Source organism: Sander lucioperca, chromosome 17 (genome assembly GCF_008315115.2).
Source record: "Sander lucioperca isolate FBNREF2018 chromosome 17, SLUC_FBN_1.2, whole genome shotgun sequence".
In the NCBI taxonomy this organism is placed as follows: Eukaryota; Metazoa; Chordata; class Actinopteri; order Perciformes; family Percidae; genus Sander; species Sander lucioperca.
This window is the reverse complement of record NC_050189.1, coordinates 29,528,004-29,549,090: the sequence shown is the minus strand read 5'-3', so window position 1 is coordinate 29,549,090 and position 21,087 is coordinate 29,528,004. Positions and strand designations below refer to the sequence as shown.

The 21,087-nt window shown below is 40.7% G+C and overlaps 1 protein-coding gene and 2 long non-coding RNA genes across 4 annotated transcripts in view; all 3 read left to right on the top strand.

Annotated features, from left to right (window-relative positions):
• LOC118493523 overlaps positions 1-16,568 on the top strand; it is a 30,642-nt gene extending 14,074 nt beyond the window's left edge. Inside the window, exon 2 of the long non-coding RNA XR_004895479.1 lies at positions 16,319-16,568. This is a non-coding gene — a long non-coding RNA (uncharacterized LOC118493523). The remainder of the gene's footprint in view (positions 1-16,318) is intronic.
• On the top strand, positions 285-16,564 carry ap1s1 (adaptor related protein complex 1 subunit sigma 1). Of its 2 annotated transcripts, XR_004895477.1 has the most exons (6): positions 285-469; positions 4,314-4,492; positions 12,983-13,091; positions 13,556-13,693; positions 15,974-16,219; positions 16,305-16,564. XR_004895477.1 is itself a non-coding variant. In XM_031279347.2 (5 exons), exons 1-5 carry the CDS (start codon positions 467-469, stop codon positions 16,019-16,021), a joined length of 477 nt encoding a protein of 158 aa, XP_031135207.1. In that variant the 5' UTR covers positions 285-466; the 3' UTR covers positions 16,022-16,564. The 2 variants fall into 2 exon arrangements, 1 of the variants encoding a protein (XP_031135207.1); XM_031279347.2 differs by having other exon boundaries at positions 15,974-16,564.
• A 332-nt stretch (positions 16,569-16,900) lies between the features above and the next one.
• On the top strand, positions 16,901-20,163 carry LOC118493522. The gene is made up of 2 exons (XR_004895478.1): positions 16,901-19,194; positions 19,455-20,163. It is a non-coding gene; the product is annotated as an uncharacterized LOC118493522 (long non-coding RNA).
• Positions 20,164-21,087: the final 924 nt, after the last annotated feature.

Here is a 21,087-nt window from a genome sequence, read left to right as displayed (position 1 = left end):
CAGAAATGGAGTTAAAAATCACTACTGTGCACAGGACCTGACTTCAGGGAAATAAGAAGAGGGTTGGTAGGTTAGTAGGCTATAATATTACAAATTAGGAAATATGGGGTGATTTCGTGTAGTTGTTTGGTGTTTTTTTTGTTTTGTTTGCTATGTTATTTGTTTATTGTTTTTCTGTAGCCTAGCATAACCAAATATATACTCTTTGGCATAACCTAGAAAAACAAGAGGGGTGTTACCTGAGAGGCGAAACTCAGGGCAAAAAGATAATGTGCGCATGCTCACTAGAGGCGGAACTGCTCAGAGTAGCAGGGAATGGGTTCGGCTCGTTCAGCTTAGCTTCAGTGACTCTGACACAGACATGCACTGACAACGTTAGCCGCGGTGTATTCCTTTACGTGGACCAGGCAGTGTAGACGTAGTGTTTGTTTGTAACGTCGCAGTAGCTTAAAAAAATTCAAAACAAATGGTAAGTTAACCTTCCTGCTTATCTTTCGCCTAAAAAAAAAGCCGGGGGGCTAGGCGCTAAGCTAATGCTAGCAAGGTGTATGATTTCAGGAAGTGTCCCACCTGCGCTACCTTCACCTGGCTTCTGTCAGCATATAGCCTGCAAGCTAACAGGCCGTATAACAGCATAAGGTTGGAAATAGCCTTGTATAGCTAACACACTGTAGGGCTTTCAATTAGCGTATGGCCTGTGTAGTGTTAGCTGTAACGTTATCTTAATGATATCCAGTTTATGTTAAAATTGAGGTTTGCAGACAGTGTTAATTTAAGATTTGAATAATTGCCGAGCTTCCTCGTCGCAGGTAACGAGTTAAGGCCCAGGTTTTAGTCGGTGTCAACAATAGAGGTGACAGTTGGATGGCTGTTACTCAGCTGGCTGTTTCTAGCTGCCTGCCAACCTACAGCTTGTTTGCACAGCAATAATTTATTGTCAGATTAAAATGCAAACCATACATTCATTTGTCACTGTTGGATTTTTTTTGGTACACTACATGGCCGAAAGTATGTGTCCAAATAGTGTATATAAATGGCTACTAATGTTCCTTTAATTCCAATGGCTGTAATGACAATTGTTGCTGGCACTCAGATGTAGCTAACTTAGTTGGTGCAACAACAATGTCTTTTGTTGTTTGATTAAGTTAAAATGTGTGTATGCCATTTACACTCCAGTCTATAGATGTTGGTTTTCTTTTTTTTTTTTTTTAAGAAGATTAAGCACCCTGTATAATTTTGATGTTTACATACACAAAATATGAGCTGTGGGTTCTGTCTTCTTGCTGTTCAAAAAGACCAAGTTTTTAGATGGGTATGCTAACAGCAGGCAATGTTATGTTATATCATTCATTGTTGAAAAAGCGTATCACCTTTAAATGTCTGAATCTGGACCTGGAACTGTGAAGCTGTAAGTAAATCATATACACTAAAGTTTTCTTTGCACCTAACAAATGGGACATGTTTTTAAATAGCTGATCAGTCAATATTTAGTTATCCTCCATCCAAGTATCCTGCTGCTGCTGTAAAACAAACAGGATCTACACCTCCCCCGTTGTCTCTTTGTCATATAGACCGAACAGAGGTAAAGACATGTAGCAGGCGGATGTAAGTAAAGATCACTAGTAGATGGTCCAGTAGATTGATGTTGTGGTTGTGTGAGTTGTAGAGTTTTATTAAAGCTGCAATAATCCCAGAGTCACTGTTGTGTGTTGATATCCACTCATGGTTGCATTTGCCTGTGAATATAATGCAGCTGTACAGTAGGCTATCGTGTGTGTGTGTGTGTGTGTGTGCGCGCGCCTGCCTGTCTGTCTGTCTGTCTGTCGATATTCACTCATGGTTGCATTTGCCTGTGAATATAATGCAGCTGTACAATAGACCATCTTTTGTGTGTGTAATATCACAGAAATCTGCTAATTTAAGAGGGATTAATCAAGTATTGGCCATGCACAGCACCTGGATATGCCCAGTTTATGAAGTTGCTATAGGTAATGTGTTAGCATACACTTGCCTAGTTACATATTTCAGTAGACAGAGTGAATTTTGATGTCAGCCCACTTTAACCCAAGTCCTGTGCAGCCGTGTGGGAGACTCTCGATGGCTACAAACTGCCAAGGCAAAGGTTGCGATTGACGAAGGCAGCCAAGGTAGATAGATAACCTAACCCTCCTTTAAAATATAACACTATATCCATTATAACCACATTGAAGGATCCCTTCAAAATGTCCAATGTCTTCCAGTTCTGTTATCAGAGAATTTCTCCCAAGTTCCCAGCTAAATACTTCAGGCAGTAGTCACAATGCTAGCAGATTAGCTCGCTAGGGCTAGTGCTGGCTCAGCCATCCCTGTGTTGTTCACGTGACCCTTGCCTAGCGAGTCTTCCACGACAAAATCGGACCAGGCAGAAGTATTGACTGATACTCCAATTCCTAATTGACACTAATTGGAGATGGAAAAAAAAAAAATTCACCAGAATGTAATGATGGTGAGATAAAGCATTCCAGCAAATTGCTTTGCGAAAAGGTTCATTTCATGAGGCTTCTAGGGCATTTTTTGAGCTTCGAAGACGGCTTTGGAAAAAGAGGGGAAGCGAGAGATGAAGCGACTGCTTTGTTGTTGCAGGACACAGTCACCTGTTGTCACACTAAATCCTGAGCGGTTTATTGCACGTGTTGTGTTTGAAAACGTTTTTTTTTTTACAGTAGCATTACGGGACTAGCACACTGCGACTGACAAGTCTGATTAGCCGGTTAACGTTACATGATTGTCCACAGCAGGGTGACATCGGGTTGCTTTTCTTCAGAGTTGATTCGGACGCAGTGTGCGTGTGAATGAATGCTCAGCCAGTGGCCGGGTTGGCTCAGTGGGTAGAGCAGGCGCACATATACATAGAGGTTTATGCCTCGACGCAGAGGTCCTGGGTTCGAGTCTGATCTGTGACGATTTCCTGCATGTCTTCCCCCTCTCTCTCCACCTTTCTCACCTAGCTGTCCTGTCTATTAAAGGCGGAAAAGCCCAAAAAAAAAGAATCTTAAAAAAATAAATTAAAATTGAATGCTCAGCCAGCCAGCGCCTCCCTGTATTGGCATTTTGCACGTCCGTAACTAACGTGTTACCATGTTTGCCTTTATCAAATCGCCTGAAAACGACAGCAGGCTGCTACAGTATAACCAGAGAGTTGTCTACAAACATCAGACTGCTCGTTTGTAACTCACCATTTCTCCGTTCTTGGCTGAGATGGACGGCACAGCGCTGCATAAATTAGCCAGCGGCTAGCGGACATTTAGCTAGCAGCGTAATCTTGACACAACACCACAGTGAATTTTAGCCTGCATGTACGTTTGCTCCCAAAAAACAAATATTCAAATCCCCAAATTGAAAATCGAATGCCTACCCATCAAACAAATATTCAAATACCCTAGAGGCTTCATGAGCTCACAATACCAACTGTTGGTGGAAGAGTGTAAAACAGGCAGATATATTGCAGATGATCTCAACCATCGGTGATGTACTGTATTTTGAGCCAGTAAGGATTGATAATGACAAAAAAAAAAAAAATCAGCCTTGGTGTAATCCATTTTATAGCCTATTAATATAGTGTTTTCTGATAAGTAGGCCAATAACATAACTTCACCTGTCTTGTGAGTAATGCACCACATGTGTTTGATCAATCCTTTGTTAAATAATTGTTTAATAATAATGGCAGGAGAGGCAATATTAGTGTTCTAAAACTGGAAAGTGGCAGTGGTTTAGTCAGGCAGAGGGCGGTGAATGTGCTTGTGTAACTAGAAAAATGACTCAGAGGGGAGACTTTATTTTTTTTTTCAGGAACAATAATTTCTCAACTGCGTAAGGGCGTCACCAATGGACCTCATTGGTCTGAAACGATGAAATCCTCGACCTGCGCTTCACGGAAAACTTGCAGGATTACTCGACGCAGCATGTAACATCACTACTAAAATATAATGTCGAAAATTGAAAACGGACTTGATGAAGGTATTTAGACGGATTGCTCTCAAACGTTAAGTTGATGGATCAAAAATATACCTTAAATTGATGAAGGCAAAACCACAATACTCTGACACTAATAAATGAAATAAATAAAAAATAAATGAAAATCCCAGCACAAATCGAATCGGCAACCATGTCTCGTGAAAGGATCGAATCGGGACAAAAGCAAGTCGTCCCCAGCCCTATCACTTTTCTCATTGATCGGCAGATAGATCAACATGTAGAATATATATTCAATCAAATCAAAAAGTCAATAATGCTTTCCCTTGTTTTGAATTGTCTGTGTCCCTGTCTGTGTGTAGATGCGTTTCATGCTGCTTTTCAGCCGGCAGGGGAAGCTGCGTCTGCAGAAGTGGTACACCGCCACAGCGGAGCGCGACAAGAAGAAGATGGTCAGGGAGCTGATGCAGATAGTGCTCGCCCGCAAACCAAAGATGTGCAGCTTCCTCGAATGGAGGGACCTCAAGATTGTCTACAAAAGGTAAAAAAAAAAAAAAGAAAGAAAAAGAAGTACGCCAAATCATAAACTCTCAAAACGTTGCACTCGTTTCTGCTGGCCAGCCGGAAGTGTCTCCCTAAAGTGTCAGTGATTCTTTTAACTAGGTACTTTATTTTTACCTCATTCTTACTTTCTCTTATCATTGGCTGAGTGAGAATATAAAAGACAGCACATTAACCAGACAACCAGCCAAGAGTTTCATTTTGATGTTTTAATAGAATAGAATGCCTTTTATTGTCTTGGCAATGAAATGTTCCTGTCTCTCATAAAAGAAAAACTGTTCTCATTCACACATTCACTAGTCTCGCTTTGCCAGACTTTCCTCCACAGCGCTGCGGAGGAGGGTCTGGAGAAAAACGTGCACTGGTTTATTGGCATTTCTTCGAACCAATCACACGCCGGATCGAGCAACAGTGCCTCTGCAAAAATCTCGGGAAGGAGCTTGTTTTGGTGTGTACGTTCAAAGGTAGTTTTAGTCGTGCAACACAAAACCCAGATTGGACAGATAGTCTAGCTAGCTGTCTGGATTTACCCTGCAGAGATCTGAGGAGCAGTTAACCATAGTCCTCAGAAATGTTGCCCCGTGTGCGCTGATGCGCTCATCTGTTGACATTTCCGAATGCCTTCCTACAGTTGCTTAATAAAAGCGGGCTTTCCACGCAAAACAAACGTATCTGTCATTCGTATGAGAAAAAAACGAGATTTTAACTGTGTCGGGCTCGGACATAAATATCTTAATGCCTGTCAGGCTCGGGCCGGGTTCGGTTACTGCTCCGTCGGACGCGGGCCGGGCTCGGACAGAAAAATCTCTATTCCTAGGTGTAAATCTCTTAGTGAAGATACTTTTTCCCAGTGGAGGAGGAAGTGCATCTCTGTCTGACCCAGTTTGCCAAAAATAGAATATTTGACATTATGAATAGCCTAGCGACCCAATTTTACTCCTATTCCAAGTTGAATTAAGATGTTTAAGTCCCCAATAATTAAACCGTTAATAACTAACACAACCATCTCACCAGCATTTTAACCCCCCCGCCAGTCAATCCACAGTCCAGACCAGAAGTCCAGATTCTTTTAACTAGTTAGACTGTAATTAACTAGGCCACACACATCACAAGTGAGCCAACAAGAGAAAAGCAGTATCATCAGGGTTTCCGCAGGGTCTTAAAAAGTCTTCACTTTCAAAATCAAAAATGTTCTCCCTTAAAAAGTCTTACATTCAGTAGTATTGTGCTCTAGGTCTTCAATAATTTTAAACAGGTCTTAATTTTCCTATTTCCATGTAACGCTACCTCTAATGCTCATTGAAATGTTTTTTTTTTTTTTTTATTCTGTGGTGTTGTAGCTCTTTCTTTTGCTCGCCCAAATATAATTCTCTGTATATGTACAGATTAGTATTACTCCGTGTCGCTTTTATTCAATTTGAATACATGTATTTACCTTGCAAGTACTTTTGTGACTCTACATTGCGGTGTACTTTTATGTCGTGATATAGGTCCGAATTGTCCTTCATTAAGGTCTTCGTAAGAAAGCTTTTTTGCACACCTCTTTTGTCAGGCAGGTGCGTAGGATATGATCAAAAGTAGCAGATCAAAAGCTTAGAGAAAGTCCCGCACACTGACCATTACACAAGAAATAATTTATTTAGAAAAATACAATGTTTCGGTCTTAGACCTTCATCAGGTAAGTTTATTGTTGCTTTCAGGTGCAACAATAAACTGTTATAGTTATACAATATGCATCCTTGTACAGTATGTTGGAAATACAACATACCATGTATTGTAAGAGTCTGCATGTAGTTATGGATGACAAAATAGTCAGATTAAAATAAGACTTGGCACTACTCTGTTGGCAGGAAGAGAGGATGATATTGATAATTCATTGGCTAATAAATTGTATGTAGAGCTGCAGCTTAGCATTTTCATTATTATGTAAGCTGCCATTTGTTTTCTTGATGAATCGTTTAGTGTATGAAATAGTGAAAAATGCCCATTAGAAATTTTCCCAGAGCCCAAATTGACATTTTTGAATTGTTTGTTAGCAGTTCAAAACCCATAAATGTTTGATATGTTCGATTTGCTGGCATACATGTACATTGGCAATATATCAATATCGCATTGTAGCAGCTAGATCAGGGGTCTTAAATGTTTTTTTAAGCTGAGGACCCCTCAACTGAAAGAGAGATGGAGCAGGGACCCCCTATTACATCTTTTGTAAAATTAAGTTGCCTATTAAACTGGGCCTTCAATTACATGTAGGGATACATTTTTGCTTAGAATACTAAGCTATTATAATATAATAGCCTAATAATTGTTGGCATGATTCTAAATCATGTTTTAATGTTAAACATACATGTGGCAGAGTGAATCCTTAGGATTAACTGCATCTGTGGATGGCCTTAGTGACTACCTTACCTATAGGCCAGTAAGCCTATCATCAATTGGGAATTATATTTGCCAATCATATGTTCGATTCATGTTAAGACTTAATGGAACTGACCGACAAGAGGCTCTTAAAAACGGGGATGAATTGATTTCCATTAAAACAAAAGTCTTAAAGCCGACTTGCAGCAGATTCTTTGGTTTGAGTGTGTCTACTCTTTACTTTAGTTCACCTCCCACGGACCAATGAGAAGTTCTCCTCTGTTTGTCCGTGGGCTGAGCCGCATTCGATTTTAGGTGGGTGGAAAGGGTGAGACCCAGCAGTCCACCCTCATTGATGTAAACACACACACAAACACACACACACACACACACAGAGATGTGTGTGTCAGGGCTCATTACTGTAGAAGAGCAGAACACAGAGGTGGGCTAAGCAATCAAAGCAGTGTGTGCGTGGGCAGGTGGGTGGGTGATGCGGCGAGCACAGAGGGATTTCCTGCAGTGGAGATGAACTGAGGGAGCACCTCACTAGCAGTAGAAGCTCTGCCGTTTGCCAGAAACCTAAAGTTAATCCTTTTATTGCCTGGCATTTTGACTATTTAAGTGTCAAATGTGCATCCACTGTTTAGTAAGTGTAAACATCAGTTCTTGTTAAATTTCTAACGTGAGATGAGATAGAGCTGCAACGGTTAGTCTCAACAATTAATCTTCCAGTGCACGGTGGTTTTCAGAGTAAAAGCTTCATCTTGCAATACAGATTGAATTAAAGTATGCACAGGGCTGAAAACCTAAACCACCTTTAATTAATTTCTTCTCACACAAAAAAGAGACGGGTGTTACTGTTCAAATATGTATATATATGTTAAATGCCCATTTGGCTTTTTTCATTTCTTTTTCCTGGCATGTGAACTTGTTTTATGTAAATGGATTATCAATAAATAAATAAATCATTTCATTTAAGATTTTAAGATTATTTTTAAGTAAAAAAAGTCTCAAACGCCAGAATAAGGAAATGGAACAAAATGGCCCTTTTAACTTTGACTTTATATATGCAACTTAAATCCAAATTGAATTAATCACTTTTCAAACTCAATAACTTTTATTTGAATAAAACCCTGTAAAATGCTGCACTATATAGGCTCTATAATCTCTGGCTTTTGATCCCAGTGCAGAGCATCCAATCAACACACACACAGTCGGGTTTCCATCACTTAGAGTACGTTATATCGACTTACATTTATTTCCTGGAGACTTACCCTAACCCGACCACTGCCTTCACCGTAAAATGTAATGATTTACATTATGAGGACTTGCATTTTGTCCTTAAAAGGAGGGTGAATCCACATGTGATTTATGTCCCCACAGCATGAGTATTACACACACTCACACACAGAGATCAGTGTGTGTCAGGGCTCATTACTGTAGAAGAGCACAACACAGAGGTGGGCTAAGTAAACGAAGCAGCGTGTGCGTGGGTGGGGATTTCCTGCAGTGGAGACTGAGGCAACACTGCACTAGCAGTAGAAGCTCTACCGTTTGCCAGAAACCTCCTGTTACCCGTTCATTGCCTGGCATTTTGTCTAATTAAATGTCAAATGTGCATCCACTGTTTAGAGAATAACACCGGGAGAAACGATGACGAACAGATAAAGAAAGCACAGAGTCTAAATACACAAGGTAACGACAGGGCTCCAGACTGCGACCAAGTGGTCGCATTTTGCGACCAAAATTTTTCGAGTGTGCGACTGAATTTTACATCCAGTCGCACGTGTGCGACTAGTAAATTTGCCCCCTTTTTTACACGTTAAACGTCAAAATTTCGGTACCTGAGGGCACGTAAGCTCAAGCTTATCTGTCCTCTCTGAAAATTGACAGAGCTCTGACACAGTCACACACACACGCATAGCTGCGGACGGTGCAAACTACGTCGGCTCTGCAGTTTTGTTGAAGTCACAGTGAGTCATGGAAATGCCGATAAAGTGGTTTCAAGTGTGGTTACAGTTTTTCAAAACTTCACGCAGACAGCGTTTGCTGCGATATAATATTAATGGAGAGCCGAAAGCCGCCGCGGTGCTGTTGACCTTAAGCGTGTTTTACAGTAACCGCAGCCCGCATGGCGCATCCAAATGTGACGTCATGAGATCGCCGTGACTATTTATACTCGCGCTGGTGCTCGCGACACTAGTTGCAGTCTTCTCCTGAACAGAGGTGGCGCTAATGAGCAAAGGCTACAGACGTTGCTCTTTCTACGGACTAGAAGAAGAAGAAAAAAGGTAAACAACGGCAGAACTGGCAGCAGCATTGCTGTCAATGCTTCCATTTGATTCAATGACCTACTTCGTCAGATCAAGCCTTTCATTCACCATAAAAGAACTCATCTTAACCCAGTAAGTTTACAAGAGAGACTTGCAGTCACTCTGAGAGCCCTGGCATCCGCTTGGCTGCGAACCCGTTCGGCCTCCCGTTTCCGCTTTGTCGTGCGCCGCTGAAAAAAAAAGAAGAGCCGTGCGCGACAGCTGGGCGCGCGCTATAAATTGGACGCGCCGGCAGGATATGACATCATTTTGACGTCACGATGGCGCACACCACCTTGGATGCATCCAGTATAATTCACCTATTACACTTCCTAAGCAGGCACAACAGTGGTTTCTGTGCCCTGGTGACTGACAGGCTGAAGTTGTAAGGAAAGGCAACTTTATTTCTACAGCAGCTTTCAGCAACAAGGCAATTCAAAGTGCTTTACATGATTAAAGAGCAACTAAAAACGGTCACGAAAATAAAACAGGCTAAAAAAGAATATGCAAATACAAGAATAAAAGTTACAGTGAGTAAGAAATGAATAATTATTCAATTAGGGGTTTTATTTTTGTTTAATTTCTTTAGAGTGTAACATATTCTAATAAAATAACATAATGTTCTAAGTACACAGGATAAATAGGTTTGACAATAATTTTTACAACTGAAATAATTGTTTTGTAATTATAGAGGGAAAGTACCAAAAAAAAAAAAGGTACCGTTGGGTAACGGAACCGAATTTCAGGTATCGGTACCAATATTGGTTCAGTAGTAGCCTAAACAATGCATGTTTAATTTTAAGTAATTTCATTGTAATTGTAGACTAGAGCTGGTATATATATATATATATATATATATATATATTTTTTTTTTTTTTACGATGGTGCTGTCAGTTAACCTTCTATGTTGCATCTTCAAAAGTGACACTGAATTTGAAACAGCACGTTGTTATTTCTGCATCTATTATCAAAGCATTTATGAGTAATACAGTGGAAATTAGTAGAAATGTGAATATTTGGTTAGCATGTTGATTTACGGTGTGTGCCCCTAAATTTTCTAGTTGCGCCCCTGAGATTTTCAGTTTGGGGCCACTGTGCTCCTAGTGAAAAAAGTTAATCTGGAGCCCTGAATGAGGGCGGGGCAGACAATCACAGAGGCGGGGAAAACACAAGGCAGGAAGTAACACAAGACATGACGCAGGAGAATCAGACACTACAAAGTAAAACAGGACTCTGAAGCATGAAACAGGGTAAAATACAACAGGGAATACAGGAACACATGACAGTAAACCACAAGGAAACATTTTCGAATGAATTACTAAAATAAACTGGCAAAATCACAACAGAAACCACAACCATGACAAACAGAATGAATGGGAAGCTATTTTGATGATCACTTTTTTCAAACAAAAAAAGGCCAAAAATATGATTTTAGGTTCTGAAATGTGAGTATATGTCTTTTAGTCTTAGGTGAATAGGTAGACAAAATGTCAACTGATAGTTTAGTTATCTCAATAAACGGATATATGCATATGAATGCAGAATCTGAGAAAGAGGCAAATAGCCAGCAAAACGACGATCTGAGACAATGTATTCAGGAGATGTACAAAGAGCTTCGGCATGAAAAGGCTTTGCAGGAAATGAGTAATGGAATGAAGGCATTAGGGCTGGGCGATATGACCTAAAAATAAAATCCCCGATTTTTTCCAAAAAAATCCGATTTAAGATTTAAATCGATTATTTTCTCCCCCTACTTAAAATCAATCTGCAGATGACAAAGAAATTGTTCAAAACAAGTTTTAACTTTATTTTGTTTTGACTCACACACATGGGGCATGTATACCATTATGATTATTCATGCCAATTTTGTGGAAATATAAATTGGTTTGAGTGTTTTCCCTTTTTATGGATGGGGGGGTGCTATATATTCAACAAACAAACGGATGCGTGAGATAAAGCTGTTTTCACACATACAGGTAATTCACTTCTCGTTCCTCGCTAAAAGTTCAAATCATTTTAACGTTATTGCGCAACCTTGCCCCTATTTTCACCTGTTGCTGAGTAACGTACATTAACATCCCATGGTCTCTTGAATGTAGCATACCTGTAGCAAGCGCCTTCGTAGTAACTAACGGTAGAAACAAACGTCGAAGAGGAGCTCCGTGCTACAGAGCGGCGATTGCTAGTTGTTTAAGCCGCTACAGACCTCCGTCACAGCTCGGTCGTATCAGCGGCATTTAGTAGATGTGTTGAGCCGCAAAAGAGTTCCTCAACACCGCCTCTGGTGCCCCGCATGGTGGTCCTTTAGGTCAGCGGTAGCTGGTGGTTCAGTTATCCGAGAATAGGTGACTCTCAGCCGGGGAAAGAGCACCGCGAGCTGCCGGTCATTTCGGCGGAGATTACGGATAAGTAAGTAATGAAACTACTAGTTAAGAAAAGAATTAATATTAGTCCCTGTCGCTGCCATGTTGTTTGTGTATCTCTATGGCAAACGCGCGGGGCGAGGGCTGAGCCCGTTCGGAGCTATGGGAGCCCAGAGGGGAGCGTTGGCGGATGTTAAGGAGAAAATCGATTTTCATTTTAACAAATCGACGTTAACTACACATTCGAGTTAATCGATAAAATCGATTTTTCGCCCAGCCCTAGAAGGCATCAAAAAAGGCCATGAGCCAGCAAAAGTGATATCATTTTCTGAACTTTCCAGACTGTTCTAGTTCTTTTATTCGTCTTTACCTACTTAGTCATTGTATCCGCATTACTGATGATTATTAATCAAAAATGCCATTGTGTAAATATTTTGTGAAAGCACCAATTGTCAAACCCACAATATCACTGTATTGTTATCGAGGTATTTGGTCAAGAATATCATATCTGATTTTCTCCATATTGCCCAGCACTAAACGGAAGCAGCGTCCGTATAGTAAAATCCATTAGCTTGTTTCCTCTGAGGCAGCATCTAGTGACAATTAAAAGGAACTGCAGCTCAAACACTTTTAGCTTTGGTGTCATGTAGACACAGTGGTTGCTACTTCAGGTGTCTATAGGTGCATGTTTTCACTTGGTTAAAAAAAGGTTATGTTTTAGTCTTGTTTCCAGCTCTGCCATGGAGAAGAATTCATTTTGTCTAGGGCTGGGTACCGATTTCAATACTTTTTAGGCACCGACCGAATTGCCTCTAAAGTATGGAAAGATGCCTCGTTATTCAATACCCAATTTCAAAACCTAAGGAGTAAATCTTATCAGTGTCAGTGAGCCAATAAGCATGCAGCATGCTTCTATAAAGACCGATAATGTTTGTGATAGGCTGTCAAACGTCACACGTCGTAGAGTCACGCAGGAAAAACTCTACGTTACACAGACAGGACTCAACTTGTAGGAGCTGAAAAATAAATAAAAACATTTGTGACGTAAATGTTATTTCTTTCTGTTTTATAAAATTGGTATCGAACCAGAATTACATTACATGTCATTTAGCTGACGCTTTTATCCAAAGCGACTTACAATTGCTATATATGTCAGAGGTCACACGCCTCTGGAGCAACTAGGGGTTAAGTGTCTTGCTCAGGGGCACATTGGTTGATGTATTGCAGTGGGAATCGAACCCCGGTCTCCCACACCAAAGGCATGTGTCATATCCACTGCGCCATCACCACCCCCTGATATCAGAATTGGTATCCATGTCACGGTATTGGTAGCAATATCGCTATTGAACATTTTTGAATGACATCCAGCCCTAATTTTGTCAGATTTATTTATTTATATTGTTTATATGTTGTATGTGCGTGTGTAATTGTGTACAGGTACGCCAGCCTGTATTTCTGTTGTGCAATCGAAGAGCAGGACAACGAGCTGATCACACTGGAAGTCATCCACCGCTTTGTAGAGCTTCTGGATAAATACTTTGGCAGTGTAAGTCAAAAACCTGTGAATTCCTGCGTTGTTCCTGCTCTGTTTGCTTTCTCTAGTTGGTTACTACTACAATCAACAAATAACTACAGTAGGGCTGCACGATGTGAGGAAGATACGCGATAACGTTGTTGAATATCACAATAATAATATTACGTGCAATAAAACGGATGCTAAAGTGTACTCAGTTCTGCTGCTTTCAGTATTCTGCTAAAATACAACAAATTGCAACAAACAAAAGGAAATCATGTGTCTATTGCGATTAGTCGCAGCCTTTCGCTATGTGTGTATTGCGTCAGTTGATATTGCGATGGCGATAAAATAACGATATATTGTGCAGCCCTAGTTTTAACACTGCTGATCTAATATTACAGAGTTACAGTGAGAGGGTTACCCCCCCCAATAAGCATGTGAAGAATTAAAACCTCGATGTAGCAAGCATTGATGCCCTGTTTGTGTTTGTGCAGGTATGTGAGCTGGACATCATCTTTAACTTTGAGAAGGCCTACTTCATCCTCGATGAGTTCCTGATGGGAGGAGAGATCCAGGATACGTCTAAGAAGAGCGTCCTCAAAGCCATCGAACAGGCTGACCTACTGCAGGAGGTACCCTGGCCTTTAGGCTTTCCCTTCTCTTTCTACATCAGTTAGCAGGTTATCACAAACATAATGGAACATATTTGACTTTTTTCTTCACTTAGAATGACTCAAACCGATTAATCAATTATCAAAATAGTTGGTGATTAAATTTACTGGTTGACAACTACTGTAATTGATTAATCTTTGCAGCCTTAGTAAATCATGCCATTGACCTGGCTGGTGGTGTTTTAAATACCAGGAACGTTTCACTGAAATTCTACTGATGTTAGCGGCGTCTGTCTTTATTTCAGACGAGGCGTCCTCTATGATAGAGGAAGCCCCAACAGCAAAATCATTTATTTTTTTTGCAGACACTACTATTGTTTAAAGGGGACATATTATGCTTTTCCGTATTGTCTGTCATATCTACAATGTCATAATGTCAGATTCTAATGTTAAACATGGCCAAAGCAAACCTCAAATAATGAGGTAAACATATTTTAGAAAAATCCCTGTGAGCTAAAAGGTTCAGATTCCCCACAACGCTCCGGTTATGCAACTCCAAGCCGGTCTTCTATGATTGGTCATCTGCTCCAGGTAGGCAGGACTTTTTTTTAAGCTACTGCTGTGTTAACATTGTCGCATGTAGCTACATGCTAACGGCAGTAAGAAAATGTCATTTTGGCTGCCAATTTTGGGTCGCATTCCTGTTGAGAAGCCTTTAGCTGCGATTTTTGACGGTAGAAAATGCTGCTTTGTTCCTTTACAATCTAATGTTAGCATACTGCTAACTTTTAAGAAGCTGCATGCTAACGCGACATAGCTGTAATCTTGGCGGCCAATGCTGGTCATTTCTCCCAAATTTCGGGTCACTTTACTGCTGGGACATGTCCGGTTGTGTAGTATTTGGTTTAGAAGCCTTTAGTGATTTTTCACGGTACAAAGTCCTGCTATATACTCCGTTGCAGTAGTTCCAGCTGATACTAGTGAAACAACAGCGAGGTGGCGGAGCGCAGATTCCAGGAAACACCCTGGCCAATCAGAGCAGACTGGCTTAAAGAGACAGGCGCTCCAACAGAGCATCTCATACAGAAGGTGAATACAGGCGCAGCAGTCATGGGCAGTGTTTTTTTTAACATTAAGGCATTGGTTAAATGCAAACCTCACCTGCTACACCTTATGCACAGCTTTGTTCCCACAGCTACCACTGGGTGCTGCAAAGTCCATTATTACAGCAAGGAGCAGGCATGTAAAAGAGAGAGACAAAAACATGCAGTATATTTAAAGCTTAGAGTCACATGTTTGTCGTTTACTCGTGTGTAAATATTGCATCTCAAGCGGTGCCATTATTTTTGAATCCGTTATTGATCTAAATTGTCTATTTTTTGTTTTGTTCTACAGATGCAGTTTCTCAATTTAGTTCCTGTAGTCCATTAGCTCCTGGAACTATATGGTCAAAATGGAGGGTTTAAAAAAAATACAGTCTAAAACTGGCAAAATTTAGATTTTAATTGTGCCCTGCCAGATAAAACAATAGGTGGAGAAGATTATGGATCTAAACAGACCTTCAGCTTTCAGTGAATGGCAGTTTTTTTAAGTGCTCAGAGCCACAGACACATAGTGAGGTTTAATATCCTACCTTAGATGGTCTCTGGCTGCCATAGACTGCATTATGTTTGTTTTGCTTTCGACATTTCTGAATGTTTAACGGTTGCATAATGCCATAATGTCAAGTGATTGGAAAAAAGTGTGACTCTAGTGGTGTGATATACAGTCCCTCCAGAAAAACGCAATTATGCGATCGCATAATTCAATGCATAATCAGTCAAAGTCCGCATATTTATGCGGGGGCCGCATTTTTTCAAATACGCCGCACTTTCGCCACATAAATTGCCGATTTCCGCGCAAAATATGCAGGGCTTGCATGATTTCATAATCCCCGCATTTTCGTTGCAAAAAAGTCACACATCTTAGCAGAAAGTTGAAAAATGTTGCGTTTACTTAACACAAGAGCAGCCATTTTCCCCTGTTGCCATGGGAACGTTATGAAGTGACGTAATTACGCGACGTGAACATCATCGAAAAGCTGCAAACCCCGCGATGAAGCCATGATGACCAATTTCATCGCATAAAATTGCATAAATATCCCGCATATTCCATCGCATTTTTTAAGAAAACGTGCCGCATAATCAAGGATTTTTGCCCGCAACAATCACAAAAAAACTTTCATTTTTCTGGAAGTACTGGATATACATGTTTTTTTAAATGAGTCCTCTATCCTAACGTCTCTGTGTTTCCTTTTGACAGGAGGACGAGTCCCCCAGGAGTGTGTTGGAGGAGATGGGCCTGGCGTAGTACACAGCAGCCGTGTGAGAGACTATAGATACTATAAGGCGGAGGGGGGGGGGGGGGGACACAATCTGGGATTGAACTTGCTTGGACTGACAGCGTTGGTTCTGTGTATCTTTGGCTCTGGAGTGTTTAACTGGGGAGGAGACTCAGTTAAGAATGGAAGATCCTTGCATTGACCGGCCCTTAGGTGTGTGTGTGTGTGTGTACAGTGTGTGTGATAAGAGCGTGGGGTAGAGGAAATGGGATACATTTAAACGTGTGTGGCAGCGGGGGGTTGTGTGTTCAGATTTTTAAAGTTAGTCAGGCACTGCAAGTGGACTGAGACTAGGTCAGGGAATTGGGTAATTAGATAAAAGCGGCATCACCTAAATGATGAGTCTGATGCTATTTTTTGTATTTTCATCAATTCTCATGAAAAGACCAACAATAACAACGTGTTAGTTCATCTCGCACGCAAAACTCTCTGACTTCCCTAAGCTGTCGGTTACACTCAGCTCCAAGCACATTGGTTCCTGCCCAAGATGTTCATGTTTTTAAATTCATTTAAAAAGGCTGGCTACTGTAGTTGATACAATTAGTGCATTTATTGGGGACTATATTCAACGGCGGATTAATCCACATTTGCAGTTCTAGTGTTTATCTCCGGCAGCAGGACGGTGTATGTGCGACTGAATCCAAATATACCACAGTGTGTGTGTTCATGGTAATGAAGGAACTTGTCACTTGACTTGCCAGTGCAACAGTGTGACTTACTGATGGGTTTTAATAGTTTTTGACAACAATGGAGCTCTGTGGCACAGAGGAAGAGGATCTTATCAGGCTTTTAGTGCGTTCCATTTGTACTCGGAAGTTGGAAACACGCCCCCTGAAGTCGGATTTCATAATCCAACATGGCTGCTCCGTGCATCAACAGTAGTGACAGCTGTAGTAACATACAGTACATTTTATTTGCACTTCTGTCTTATTTGTGTTTCATTAAACCAGCCGTACACACAGGCCTGTTCAACGTTTATCTGTGGACATGTTGCTACGCAGTTTGTATGCACAAAAAAACAGCGTAATGCATTGTTATCAACTGGTATTGCTCACAATGGCTAACCTGGCTAGAGCTAACCCCACTGTTTGAAATCTGACTTGTTTTAATGGAATGGGGTCAACTCGGGTGTGACGTTAACTCACAGCTCCGAGTTCAGAGGTAAATGGAACGCACAACTAGCTACAAACGCACATACTTGATAGTAGATACATGTATTGTTGGTTTGGTTCTGCACATAAGATTTGGTGACAATCAGAAAAATGTAGAATACAACTTTTTAAAGTGAAATTCTGTGTTTATACGATCCGTTTTTTTTAAAAACCTGTTGGTTATGTGTGTGGTAACATGTAACGAGGAAAATAGCACACAGCGTGCAGGTGAAAAGCAAACTGAATGTGGGTTCCTCCACTGAAGTGTGTTCTTACCAATATAACGGGTGTGTCACACAGGAGCCATGTTAACATATTTCCAGTCATGACAGCAAAAGTTGTGTTCATATAGTTATTCTCTTTAAGTGTTTTTTTTGTTTTTTTTTGTAGGCTTAGTTTGTGTAAAGGATCATTTTCATTAATTAGGTCTTATTTTTGTCATTTTGCCCATCGTTCCTACCAGTTACGTTATCATAACCAATAGGATTGAGGGCCATGACTATCACAGACGACAGAGGTTGTAACGAAACAGAATTGTCCTTTTGTTTTCTGGCTCCACTCTCTAAATGTTCTAATAATCCTGAGGTGTTGTCGTAAACACCCCTCTCAGTATATTATTACAATAATTTGAACTACACTTGATGTTTTAAAATATTTGTTTTTAATTTTCTCATAAAGGCAGAGTTGTACTGTTTGGAAGTTATTCCTATATCTGTGATTGGCCCATCTTTCAGTGGGCCCAGTGGGGATGGACTGCATTGTGGATTGTGAATATTGAACCAAAGACATTTTGAGATTTGCATCACGGCCTTGTTTACATATTAGCCATGCATATGTACCACAAGTGGACTGATGTACCAGACGAGATGGAAATGTCAAGTCTGTCTTATGCAATTTAACACAGTGCAACTGAGAGTCACACGCCATGTAGTTTTCCTCCCAGACAGCAGGAAGCAGCCACTGAGATGGGGCGGGGGGCGGGGGTGTAAGAGTTCAGCAGTGAGTTTGGAACTTGACATTGTTCTGCTGGTACTACTGACTGGTACTACTGTTGGGACTGAAATTCCAAGGCAACTAGAATAAATGGAATTTTAGACAATGGTACATGCTTTTATAATGTTTAATCATTTTGAATGTGTGGTTATTACTGATGTTGGTGATCTAAATTTGATCTCTGTTTGAAATGGCATCTTAGGCAAGATGAGCAGCCTCTGCTAGAGTGATGGAGGTCAGTAAAGGTAAAGAGCAGGATCACATATGAATGCTCTGCCTGCATGTGGTGCTTTGTTCAACTTGGTTAAGCCCAGGTCAGACCAAAGATTCGTGACAAGACGAAACCGTTTTAGAACGTCGCAGGGAAAAGTTGCTGTGGTCTGAACCGGCCCCGTCTCAGCTGGACTCAAACCAGCTGATGGCGTCACTGCGACTCAGCTGGTGAAGTCTCCAGAGGCTGGTTTTAGAACAAAAGGGACGTCCCCTGTTTCAACAGCCAATAGAGAAGTCGGCTGGTCAAGTCAGCTACAAACTCTAGAAATAAAATGATCCATAATCTGTTTTATTTCTATGTTACAAACTGCCATCTGGTCGAAACGGCAGAGTTTTAGACGGAGGCTCAACAAGCGCACACGAGCGAGCTAGAGAGTGACTGAAGAGAGGGAGCGGCGATAGAACAAATCATGAATTGCATAAATAAAACGTTTTTGCCTATTCAGCACTAGAAATGCAGCTGTAGCAAGCACTACTTAGTATCATTCACATTCATGTTTAGACACAACAAAAAGCCTGGAAGTCGGAAATTAGAACAAAAGTACAAAGAGTTGTTCCATTGGAGATGATACACCGTCTCGTCGCATTGGTGTGAACTGGAAGGTCTTTGGTCTGGACTGGGCTTTAAAATGTCATTTAATTTAAGCAAAGTGCAGTTTTGAGAGTATTCTTTAGCACCATGGTCACAGTGGGTCCATACCTCAGGTTTCAGGTCAGGGATTGCAGTGTTTCCCATACATTGATATATTTGTTGCGGCCTGCCACACAATCAATAAAGTCACTCCTACATTTTTCAACTGAGGAGCAAAACATGCTCCTTGGGAAAAAGATACAGTTGTGCCCTGCGGAATTTTCTATAAAATTATTTGCATTACAATTTTAATACAAGAAGTCTGCACCTCTTTCCGCACGTGCACCCCCCCCCCACCCCGGGTCAGCTACCACCACAAATAGAATCAAATTCTGTGGGAAACACTGGGGTTAGGTCTAGCAACGCGCTGTATAAACATGGTTTTCTTGATGAAGTGGAAAGATGTTTTTTTTTTTTCTATCTCAACTTGCCTTCATTTGACATAGTCCAGATCGACTTGGAAATCAGACAAATCATTTAGTGTCGGTCGAGCAAATGCACAAACCTCTTATGGCTATGCTCACACATAGGGTTGGGGTTTGATAGCATTTTATTGAATCTGAATCCAGAATTGACTCCACTCTTTGAATCCAAATATTTTTCGTATACATCAGCTTTCAAGATTTGTAACCAAATTTAAAAAAAATAATCCAAACTTTAACTTTAAATGACAAGTGTAATCTACTTACTTTGCTTTTGGGGAGGGGAAAGTCCAAATATTCTGGAACTAGATCCAAAACAGGCACAGTAATCAGAACCCAACTCTACTCACACCAATAATACAGAGTGCAGGGTTTCCTCCAGAAAAGCCCGGTGGCAAGTGTCTTTTTTTTCAATAAGGGCCCTGCTGGGGACTAGACACAGACTGAAGGCAGCATTAATGTAGAGCCCAATAGTTTCTGTGATGACAGAATCATAGATGGAATCAGGAAATTGAGAATTTCAAAAAGCTATAAGACAGATTCCATATGGCCCTACATTAAGTCAGCGCTAAAAGCCAACTGGAGATGTCAAAATATGACTGTTTCCAACCGAGCCGTCCCACTGTATGCAGTTAAAAAAACAGCTTTAAAAAAATATTACAAAATAATTGCCAGTGGCTTAAGCCTGGTGGCCACCAGGCCTGCAATACACTGGGGGAAACCTGGCGTCAATATGTGAACTGTATGTTGAATTTACTTGGTGTGTTTGTGTACTGGCGTGATCTTATGCATGACATGTTTACTTTCTAAAAGGCTGTGGACAGGGACGAGTATGTTACTATAAACTTCTTTGCAATCAGATGTTGGGTTTGTACAAACGCTCAGAATATGGCCATCATATACAGTGGCACTCATAAGTTTATGAACCCATGCTAAAGTTGACTAAAAAGAGGAATACAAAAATCATATTTTGGAAAGTGATCTTAATGCCTTAATTAAAAAAAATAGGAAAAATCCAACCTTCAAGGACACCAATTTTCTTTGTGAATGAATAATGTATCCTAAATAAATAAATGTTCTTCCTTAAAATACAGGGGGCATAAGTCAGTACACCCCTATGTTAAATTCCCATAGAGGCAGGCAGATTTTTATTTTTAAAGGCCAGTTATTTCATGGATCCAGGATACTATGCATCCTGATAAAGTTCCCTTGGCCGTTGGAATTAAAATAGCCCCACATCATCACATACCCTTCACCATACCTAGAGATTGGCATGGGGTACTTTCCATAAAATCATCTCTCAATGCAAATCAAACCAGCTATTAGGCTAACTGAAATAAAACCATGCTAATCTCTAGGTATGGTGAAGGGTATATGATGATGTGGGGGTATTTTAATTCCAAAGGCCAAGGGAACTTTATCAGGATGCATAGCATCCTGGATCCATGAAATAACTGGCCTTTTATAAATAAAAATCTGCCTGCCTCTATGGAAATTTAACATAGGGGTGTACTGACTTATGCCCCCTGTATTTTAAGGAAGAACATTTATTTATTTACGATACA